Source organism: Salpingoeca rosetta, assembly GCF_000188695.1.
Source record: "Salpingoeca rosetta unplaced genomic scaffold supercont1.17, whole genome shotgun sequence".
In the NCBI taxonomy this organism is placed as follows: Eukaryota; class Choanoflagellata; order Craspedida; family Salpingoecidae; genus Salpingoeca; species Salpingoeca rosetta.
In genome coordinates this window covers 1077441-1088067 of record NW_004754917.1, presented here as the reverse complement: position 1 = coordinate 1088067, position 10627 = coordinate 1077441, and the positions used below count along the sequence as shown (strand labels likewise).

The 10627-nt window shown below is 54.8% G+C and overlaps 3 protein-coding genes across 3 annotated transcripts; all 3 read left to right on the top strand.

Moving 5' to 3' along the window:
* Positions 1-430: 430 nt before the first annotated feature.
* On the top strand, positions 431-5979 carry PTSG_06936 (uncharacterized protein; the record flags this gene model as incomplete). Its single annotated transcript, XM_004992280.1, has 15 exons — positions 431-493; positions 726-816; positions 1067-1113; positions 1369-1473; positions 1789-1879; positions 2052-2229; positions 2470-2638; positions 2845-2928; positions 3128-3294; positions 3675-3792; positions 4038-4088; positions 4602-4766; positions 4949-5122; positions 5458-5606; positions 5886-5979. The coding sequence occupies 15 exons, from the start codon at positions 431-433 to the stop codon at positions 5977-5979; spliced, it is 1746 nt and encodes a 581-aa protein (XP_004992337.1).
* Positions 5980-6371: 392 nt separating this feature from the next.
* On the top strand, positions 6372-8405 carry PTSG_06935 (ARMET-like protein). The gene is made up of 4 exons (XM_004992279.1): positions 6372-6630; positions 7087-7220; positions 7434-7575; positions 7863-8405. The coding sequence occupies exons 1-4, from the start codon at positions 6516-6518 to the stop codon at positions 8024-8026; spliced, it is 555 nt and encodes a 184-aa protein (XP_004992336.1). The 5' UTR covers positions 6372-6515; the 3' UTR covers positions 8027-8405.
* Positions 8406-8696: 291 nt separating this feature from the next.
* Positions 8697-10488, top strand: PTSG_06934 (uncharacterized protein; the record flags this gene model as incomplete). Its single annotated transcript, XM_004992278.1, has 5 exons — positions 8697-8862; positions 9183-9338; positions 9674-9760; positions 10030-10121; positions 10362-10488. Exons 1-5 carry the CDS (start codon positions 8785-8787, stop codon positions 10486-10488), a joined length of 540 nt encoding a protein of 179 aa, XP_004992335.1. The 5' UTR covers positions 8697-8784.
* Between the last annotated feature and the right edge of the window lie 139 nt (positions 10489-10627).

The window sequence follows — 10627 nt, the reverse complement described above, 5'->3', positions numbered from 1 at the left end:
TGCCTGGCTTGATTAAGGACTGCACCTTTCCAAAGGTGAGCTGCTGCTGACTTGGTTGGTGATGGCGGTGATGGCTGGATGGTGTGCATGGCTGGGCTTGTGTGCAGCAGCAGCTGTGCTTGATCTGGGAGGTGTGGGTCCCCTGCCACCACACATCGCAGCCTGTGCCCAGACCACAAGCACAGTGACGGTGCAAGGGGAGACACCAACGTACCAGCGGCACGCCAGATTTCGATTGATCACTGCCGGCCTTTGACAACGACAACAGCACCTCATCGCCACGCCCGCGAACACAACGACGCTGTTTCCACCACACACATACGTTGCGCATATGCGTGTGCTTTTAGCTTTTGCGATCCGATACCTGACAGATTGCTGGCCCTGCTTTTTCCCTTGCACCTGCAGCACCCCTAGTTCAATCACCACCACCATGGCTGAAGATCTCAACCCGATCCAGATCTTGATCGAGGAGCTGCAGGATGAAGACTTGCAGGTGCCTGTGGGTGTGTGTGCTCGGGTGCCTGTGGGCGTCTGTGTGACTGTGTGCCTGTGTGGGTGTCTGTGTGTCTATGTGACTTTCTCGCTTTGTGTCTGTGTCTGTGCGTGTGTGCGGGTGGGTGAGCGCTGCCACACCCGCCTCTTTTGTTGCTCACCTTGCATCCGCGCTCCTGCACTGACGTCCGCCTTTATTTCTTTCCCACTTTCGGACCAATTGTTTCCGATAGCTGCGTGTGAATGCCATTCGCCGCCTCTCCACCATCGCCCTTGCCCTAGGCGAGGAGCGCACCCGAAATGAACTCCTCCCTTTCCTCAAGGGTATGCCGCAGAACCCTGCTGTCTTGTGGCGTGTGCGTGCGTGCTCGGGATGTGCTCGGGATGTGCTCGGGGTGCGAGTGGGCGAGTGTGGCTGGGGGGATCACAGCCAGTCTTCTCCTCCCGCATCACTGCCATGCCACCGTTGCTGTCACTGTCGCTGTGAGCGCAATTGCTCCTTCCCTCATGCACTTATGCACACACATACACACTGCTATTGTGCCTTCTCCCATCTCAACCGCTGCACGCTCAGACAACCTGCAAGAGGAAGATGAGATTCGCCTTGCTGTTGCCGAGGAGGTGCGATCACCCGGTGCTCGTTCGCGGTTGTGTGTCTCTGTGTGCGTTTGCGTCTGTGTGTGTGTGTGTGTGTCTGTGTCTGTGTCTGTGTCTGTGTGCGTGTCCCTGTCGCTCATCACCCACACCCACATCCACACCCTCACACCTATGCTCACATCACCGATGCGATTTATCCCCTGATTACTACTTCCAAACTCACACGGCCTCTCACGCGTTGCACCGCGCTGTGTGCTGCGTTGTTTGTGTTCGCGACAGCTCGCCGACTTTGTGCCGCTTGTCGGCGGTATCAAGCACGCACACACGCTCTTGTTTCCGCTGCAAGCCATGGCGGCGGTCGATGAGGTGGTTGTCAGAGAAAAGGTGCGTTTGTGCTGGGCAGCTGTAAGCGCACTGTTTGTGCGTGCATGCGTGTAGCTATGAGCACACCGTTTGTGGCTGTGGACACACTGGCGTGGTGCGTCCGATGATGTTGCATGCGCGTGGCGACGAAAGAAAAAGACCATCTACCATCCGTGTACGCATGCGCACTGGAACTCACGCGCAAGCCTGGTCGTGTCACTGTTTCCCTGGCGTGCATGTCCGCCTGTGTGCATGCTCATGTGTGTGTGTGTGTGTGTGTGTGTGTGTGTGTGTGCGTGGCTGTGTGTGTGTGGCTGTGTGCGTGTGTGTTTCTAGGCCGTCGAGACGATGGTGAAGGTTGCTGAGCAGCTGCCCCCTGTCGAGATTGAGAAGTACCTCGTGCACACCATCAACAACCTCGCAACAGGTGCAGTGTGATGCCACCACAGTTGCCACCTCAACCACACACACACACACACACCCGCGTATCCATCTGCAACACCGCCACGGCCACCATCACCACACCCAACGGCACCGTTCTTGCTCACGCCATACCCTCCGCGGCCACCACCAACACCAACACCCGTGTATGCACGCAGGCGACTTCTTTGCGTCGCGGTGCTCTGCGTGCGGGCTGTTTCCGCTGGCGTACCGCAACTCCTCTGGGGGCACCAAGGCCGAGCTGCGGGCGATGATCACCAAACTGTGCACAGACGAGACGCCCATGGTCCGCCGAGCAGCCGCCACCCACCTGCCCCCTGTCATCGAGGCATCAGAGTACGACATACACACACACACACACACACACACACACACACACACACACACACACACACACACAGTGGGCGGTTGCGGTGGAGATGAATGGTTGTCCAAGAGACTGCTCTGTCTGTCTGTGTCTCCCACCTGCCAGCGCCTCCATCTCTTCCCCGTGTCTTCTACCTCTCCCTATCCCGCCTCACCGCCACAATCCCCCTCCCCCTTTCTTGTTTTCTTCCCACTTCACCCCTGTGCCAGTGCTGCGACGGCCAAGGGAGAGCTGCTGCCTGTTGTTGCGCGGCAGCTGAACGACGACCACGACACGGTGCGCCAGCTGGCCGTCAAGGGCGCGGCGGCGCTGGTCAAGGTGGTCTCCACCGACGACGCCGTCGCACAGGTCATCCCCCTCATCAACGACGCCTCAAAGGTCCGCCCCATGCCATGTGGATCCGTGTGGGTGTGAATGTGGGTGTGAATTTGAGTTCTTTGGTTGGCGCTGTTCCAGCCAGCAGCCTTTGCGCCCTTGCTCCTTTGCCCTCCGCACGCACGCTCACACGCCCACACGTACCCCTCCATTCCATGCCTGGCTCTCTTCATGCGTATATCCAACTTTTGTGCACACGTGCGTTGCAGGATCCGAGCTGGAAGGTGCGCAAGGCTGTGGCCGACATCATCCCAGACCTGCAGCAGAGCCTCCCGCCAGCAGTCATCAAGACCGTACGTCTCTCCATCTTCTGCTTGCCCTTCTATTTCTACCTCTCATTCCCCTTCTTTGTCTCTTACGCACGTGCATGCGCTTGCACTCGCGCACATGAGTCCGCATTCCTACTCACGTCGTCTGCTCAACCACTATCACGTGTGTGTGCGTGCGTGCGTGTGTGTCTCTGTCTGTGTCTGTGTGCCTGTGTGCTGTCAGGACATTGTGTTTACGCTGCTGCGCGTGATGAAGGACCAGGAGGCGGACGTGCGGTCGTGTGCGGCGGGGAAGCTGGCGACGTTTGGCGAGAAGTTGACCCCGGCCGAGCGCGAGACGCTCATCATGACCAACCTCCTCCCACAGGTCTCCGAGCTCTGCAGCGACAGGTCCGTTGTTCAACATGTTAGTGATTGTGACGGTAATTGTGGTGATGGTGGTGGTGGTGGTGATGAGGTGCTCTCGTTCTTGTTCTTGTTCCTGTTCTTCTTCTTGTTCTCGTTCTCGTTCTCGCTCTCGCTCTTGTTCTTGTTCCTGTTCTTCTTCTTGTTCTCGTTCTCGTTCTCGCTCTCGCTCTTGTTCTCGTTCTTGTTGTTTTTCCAGTTACCGCCATCCACACTCTCGTTCTTGCTGCGCTTATTCCCAATGCATGCATGCCGTTGGTTGTCTCACGCATGAACCCACCTTACCATTTATCTCCTATCCTCGCCGTTGCACAAACATGTGCGTGCATGCGTGTGTGTGTGTGTGTGTGTGTGTGCGTGTGCAGCAACCAGTATGTGCGCATGGCTGTTGCCACTGTGCTGCCGACGCTTGGCCCCGTTCTTGGGAAGGCAAAGACGCTCGAGCAGATTGTTCCCCTCTTCATCAAACTCCTCAGAGACGAGGTGCGACGACGCACATGTACACTGGTCATGGCAGCAACACCAGCGCAGACACATGCACATGCGCACGCGCGCACAAGAACATACACCATACATTCCTGGCCCATGTACCTGGATGAAGTATTGCCTGAAGTGCTCATGCCTCACAACCTTCAAATGTGTGTATTTGTGTCTGTGTTTGGTTGGTTGGTTGGTTGGTTGGTTGGTGTGTTGTTTTTTTGCTTCGTTTCCTTGTTTGCTCGATTCAGTTCTCCGACGTGCGGTTGAATGTGATTTCCAAGATGGAGGCATTGCAGAAGGTACACGACATGTTGCACAACGATGTTGTGCTTTTGCAGTGCACTGTATGCAAGCAACCTGTCTTGCAAGCACTGAGCGATCAGTTTTCGTGTGCCTGTCTGCGTGCACTGTCCTGTTGCTATTTCCTCATGTTATCGGGCGTATTCTCTCCTTCCTCGCTTCCGAATCACACGTGCACACAAACACACTTATGCTCTCTCTCTCTCTCTCTCTCTCTCTCTCTCTCTCTCTCTCTCTCTCTCTCTCTCTCTCTCTCTCTCTCTCTCTCTCTCTCTCTCTCTCTCTCTCTCTCTCTCTCTCTCTCTCTCTCTCTCTGTCTCTGTCTCTCTCTCTCTGTCTCTGTCTCTCTCTCTCTGTCTCTCTGTCTCTCTGTCTCTGTCTCTCTCTCTCTCTCTCTCTGTCTCTGTCTCTCTCTCTCTCTCTCTCTCTGTCTCTCTCTCTCTCTCTCTCTCTCTCTCTCATGCGCGCAACACTTACACCAATGCACACACATGCGCACACCGCATTTGCAGACGATCGGCGCCGACCAGGTTGCGAATGTGATTGTGCCCGAGCTGGTTGCCATGTCTGAGGACCCGCAGTGGCGCGTGCGCCTGGCCATCATTGAGCAGCTCCCCTCCTTTGCTCGCATCCTCGGCTCGTCGAAATTCGACAGCCGCCTCCTCCCCGTCTGCATGGTCAGTTCTTCCGGCGGTGCTTCTGTACACGCATGTTGCTTGCTCCCGATTCTGTTTGCCTGTAAGGGAGAAGAGGTGTGCACTGCTATGTGTGTCACTCATGCACGGTTTTTACTCACTCCTGTTTACTTTGTGTCTCTCCTCGTATCTGTTCTGATTTGCCGCCGCTTGTGTGTCACCAGCGGTGGCTGATGGACAGCGTGTATGCAGTGCGCGTGGCTGTGATTGCCCAGTTTCCCGCGCTCATTGACGTGTTTGGCGCGTCCTGGACAAAGTCCACCCTCATCCCACAGATTGTCACCCTCGGCAGCGAGAACGCCTACCTCGCCCGCCTCACCACCCTCTTTGTCATCAATGTACGTGCGCCTGCGTGTCTGTGTGTGTGTGTATGTATGTGTATGTGTATGCATGTGTATGTATGTATGTATGTATGTATGTATGTATGTATGTATGTATGTATGTATGTATGTATGTATGTATGTATGTATGTTTGTATGTGTATGTGAGTGTGTGTGTGCCTGTGCCCGTGTGTATGCATGTATGTATGTGTGTGTGTATGTGAGTGTGTGTATGCATGTATGTATGTGTGTGTATGTGTGTTCGTTTGTGCCGCCTTCCCCCTTTTGCGTCGTCTCACCCCTTCTCCCTCTGTTCCTCCTCTTCTTTGTCCTCCTCTTCCTCCTCCTCTCAGGCGATTGCGGAGAAGGTTGCGCCTGAGGTTCTGACGAAGCACGTGTTGCCTGTGGTGACGAAGCTTGCCAAGGACAAGGTCCCCAACGTCCGCTTCAACTGCGCCCGCACCCTCGGCGTCCTCGCAAAGCGCGTCAAGAGGTGGGCTTCGTGTGGCGCATCATGGATGTGTGTGTGTGTGTGTGTGTGTGTGTGTGTGTGTGTGTGTGTGTGTGTGTGTGTGTGTGTGTGTGTGTGTGGGTGTGGGTGTCTGCGTGTGTGTGTGTGTCGGTGTCTGGGTGTCTGTGTCTGGGTGTGTGGTCTGTGCGTGCGAGCGTGCATGCGTATGGCCTCTCTTCGCGTTGCACGGTGTCGCCTGCCGTTTTCAACCGCCACTCACTGCTCACCACTCTTGACTCACCACTCACCACTCACCACTCTGCGCGTCAGCCCCACTGTCAAGTCGTGTCTGGATTCTCTCAAGGGAGACGAGGATGAGGATGTCAAGTTGTTTGCGAAGGAATCTCTCGCTTCTCTCAGCTAACTGCACCCCACCCCCCAACAAACTATGTTCCTCTTTCTGTGCTTCTTCGTTCCTCTGCCCTGTTCAGTTAGTCCCCGTTTTGGTTGTTGTTATTCACCGCGGCTGTCTCATGAATGTGCGTTTGTCCGTATGTGTTTGTGTGTATGTGTGTGTGTGTGTGTGTGCGTGTGCGTTGCTTCTTCGTGGTCATATCCTTTTGCTTGTCCTTGCTTTGCGTTTGGTCTCATTCTCTGTGCTACGCTTTCGTCGAGACCATGTCTGCACTTGTGTGTGTGTGTGTGTGTGTGTGTGTGTGTGTGTGTGTGTGTGTGTGTGTGTGTGTGTGTGTGTGTGTGTGTGTGCTGCGGGCTGTTGCAGAATTGCAGAAGCAAGCAAGCCTGCGCACGTGACTGTCGCATGTATGTCGCAGTAAAGATTCACCCGAAGGGGTGCTTTTGTTGCCACGTGTGCACAAAAAATCCACACAAACAAACAAACACAGCAGCGGATACGAAGCAACCACACCACGACTGACTGACTGACAACAACAACAAAGGATGAACATGCGGAGTGTGCTTGGTGTGGCCGTCCTGGCTCTGGTGACGATCGCACTGGTCTCGCCGCTGGCTGTGGAGGCGAAGAAGAAGCAGAAGGACGAAAAGGAGTGCGAAGGTGTGTGTGTCTGTGTGTCGGTGTCTGTGTCTGTCTGTCTGTCTGTCCGTGTGTGTGTCTGTCTGTCTGTCTGTCTGTCTGTCTGCATCTGTGTATGTATCTATCTATCTGTCTATCTGTCTATCTGTCTATCTGTCTATCTGTCTATCTGTCTATCTGTCTATCTGTCTATCCGTTAATGGTTCCATCGTTCTGTCTGTCTGTCTGTCTGTCTGTCTGTTAATCGTTCCATCTGTCTGTCTGTCTGTCTGTCTGTCTGTCTGTCTGCCCGCCTCCCTCCCCCCCTGCCTGTATGTATGCGACTGCTGTCTTCTCACTGTGTATCTGCCCTCTGTCTATGCCCGCACGCCCGACACGTCTTTGTTTCTCTTCTCCACGCTGCATGTCCCTAACGCTTCCTCCATTACAACGCGGCACCTGTCCCGTCCGCCCCAACAACGTCAACCCGCTGCGCAGTGTGCAAGAAGGTGGTTGGCAAGGTTCTGGACATGGCCAAGAAAGAGGGCGTTGACGTGACTGACCAGGATGGTATTGCCAGCCTCATCAAGAAGCATTGCAAGTCCACCCGCATCAACAAGGAGAACCGCCTCGTACGTGGAAGAATCCGTCTGCGCTCTGCTTGCGGCTGTGTACAAACTGCCCAGCATAACATCGCATCGTGCATCTCCTGCCTGCACGCTCGCTCGCGTCAGGGCTGTGGTCACGGCATTCCTCTTGTTTCCCCTCACAAATTGCCCTCTTCACACAACACACACCACACACACACACACACACACACACACACACACACACACACTATGCAGTGCTACTACATTGGCGGGTCTGAGGATGCTGCGACAGGCCTGCTGCGTGAGGTGACAGGCCCCATCAGCCGCTACATGCCGCCCGCAGCCGTCTGCAGCCGCCTCAAGAAGAAGGACCAACAGATCTGCGACCTCCAATACGGTTCGTGTCTTGTGTGTGTGTGTGTGTGTGTCTATGTACATTTGTCACACTGATGTGCTTCCCTTTCTTGCCCCTCCCTCATTGCCTGTATTGTGCCTGCATGCACACTCACCTTACTTGTCCGCACACCTCGCCCTTCGTAACTTGTTAATGCCCATCACCACACATACACGCACAAACACATACACATGTACACGCACACACACACACACATACACGCACACACACACGCACACACGCACGTACACACGCACACACACACACACACACACACGACCACGCGGCAGACGAGGAGATTGACCTGAGCAAGATTGACCTGAAGAAGCAGCGGGTGAAGGTGCTGAAGAAGATCCTGAACGAGCAGTTTGGCGACAGCTGCAAGGGCTGCCTCGAGAAGACTGACTACATCAAGCGCATTGAGGAGCTCAAGGCCAAGCACCAGGAGCTCTGAGCACGTGGGCACTCTTTGTGGCACGTGGGCTGTGTATGTTGCGCTTGGTGCTGTGTGGGGATGGCTTGCAACGGGAACCATAGTGACAGTGTGAGAATGTGGTGTGGCATGACAACCCCTGTCTGCTCACTGCCACTCACGCTTGTTTTCGTCTGTCTGTCTGTCTGTCTGTCTGTGCGTGCGTGTTTGAGTGTTCTCTCTTGCTCTGTTCGAATCGTTCATCTATGTGCCCTCTCCCGTTGAAATGTGTGTGTGTGTGTATGCGTGAGTGCATGTGTGTGTGTGTGCCGCTCTCGGTTCTCTCTTTCTTGATATGCTTGGCTCGTGCGAAGAGGTGTTACGACAATACATTGGCATTCATATGTCATGTATGCTGGGGAGTTCCGTGCGTGTGTATGCGTGTGAATTGTGGGAGCGTGTGAATTGTGGGAGCGAAAGAGAGAGTGTGTGAGCGAGAGAGCGGGGGGAAGGGAGCTGCGCATATTAAAACACACACACACACACACACACACACACACACACACACACACACACACACACACACACACACACACACACACACACACACACACACACACACACACACACACACACACACACACACACACACACACGCACGACAGCTAGCAAATTTCCATATACAACATCACAAAATGCATTTTCACAACTGGCGCTGGTGGTCGGTCGGATACAAACGACAACCACGCCTGCTCCGCACCTCTCACGAATGGTAGCAGCTGCTGACATCGTCCGCCATCATGAGCAAGAAAACGCTGCGAGGGACGCGCCTCAAGCGCTCTGATGTGAGCATGCCCGAGGGCGCAGTCATGACCCAGGTGCGAATGCGAATTCAGCCTCATGCTTGACGATGCATGCTCTTCATGTTGGGGCTGTATGAACGCGTGCTCTTGAGCGATCGTTGAGTGTTGTGTTGTGTTTCTCTTCCAGCTGTCGCGAGAACCCTTGAGGGATGCCACCTTTGCCATGTGCTTTGGTTGTGGCATTGCTGATGTGTTCGACTGGTGATTTGCAGTCACACAAGCATCACATCAACACTCAGCCACAGCTACACAAACACAAACACAGTCACACTTCACCACATCTCACTCACACACACACACACACGCTCTCTCATCCGCGGTGACTGTGCTTGTAGAACGTGGTTGATGCGGATATGCCGCCCATGCCGGAGCAGCACCTGCTTGACCAGCAGCTGTTGCAGGTGCTTGAGTCCATGAACATTCCAAAGGCCAAAGTGCAGGAGATGCTGCAACAGCCGAACCAGAAGAAGTGGCAGCTCGTCTGGGGACAGGTGCCGCTTACACTGAATGCGCGCGCGCGCGTGTGTGTGTGTGTGTGTGTGTGTGTGTGTGTGTGTGTGTGTGTGTGTGTGTGTCTGTGTCTGTGTCTGTGTCTGTGTCTGTGTCTGTGTCTGTGTCTGTGCGTGCGTGCGTGTGTGTCTGTGTGTGTGCGGGTGTGTGTGTGTGTGTGGGTGTGCGCGCGCGCGTGTGCGTGTGCGTGCATTTGTGCCTAGCCTATTGCACCCCCGTAATCTGACTTATCAATGGAAGTAACAGGTTGCACAGTCATGTCTCACCCCATCCTACATGCCACCCTTCACCATGCCTTGCTCGACTCTGTTCTCAGTACAAGCACAAGGTGCGACACACGCCCGGCCACTACCTCAACAGCCTCGTTGCGCATCTTGAAGCGCGTGACAAACAGCGCCGCAAGGTATGCGTGCTCGTGATCCGAGAGACCGCGCATATGTTCCGCTACAACCCTGCCTGGTTGTGCGTTTGTGTGAGTGTGTGAGTGTCTGTGTGTCTGTGTATCTGTGCCTGTGTGTGTCTGTGCGTGTGTGCGTGTGTCTGTGCGTGTGTCTGTGTGACCGCTGCCAGCGTTGCCTCCGTGCCTCGATTGCTTAAGTTCATCTGTGTGGCCAATAGAAAACAATGACATGCTCAATGCTCATGAACACCACCAACACGTTCCTCAACCAGAAATCCAAGTCGCTCAAGTTGCCATCTGGGATTGAGTCTCCGGCAACGATATTGCGCAACATCGAGATTGCCCTGCGCACCAATCCGCTCAGGTAACCGCCATCACCATCGTTATGCATGTGCTGTGTGTGGGTGTGCTGGGACAGAGATTGCCTGCAGTGGGATGCGATATGCCATACGCATTTCTGTTCACGAATTACACTGCTTACACACTCTTATCTGACACACTCACTCACACCCGCACTCACTCACTCACTCACTCACTCACTCACTCACTCATTCACTCATTCACTCATTCACTTGCACTCTCCCGCCACTGCACGTGGGTGCAGCTGGGTGAAGGAGTTTATCGGCTATGAGCCGCCCTACGACGAGAAGGACAAGACGGTCACGCGGCGCAGCGGCGGCCTCAACATCCTCATGGAGTACTTTGCAAGCATGTCCGACAGCACAAGGTGATGCTCGTGCACGTCGGTTGTGTCTTGTGCGTGCGTGCGTGCGTGTGTGTGTGTGTGTGTGTGTGTGTGGGTGTGTGGGTGTGTGTGTGGTGTGTGTGTGGTGTGTGTGTGTGTGTGTGTGTGTGTGTGTGTGTGTGTGT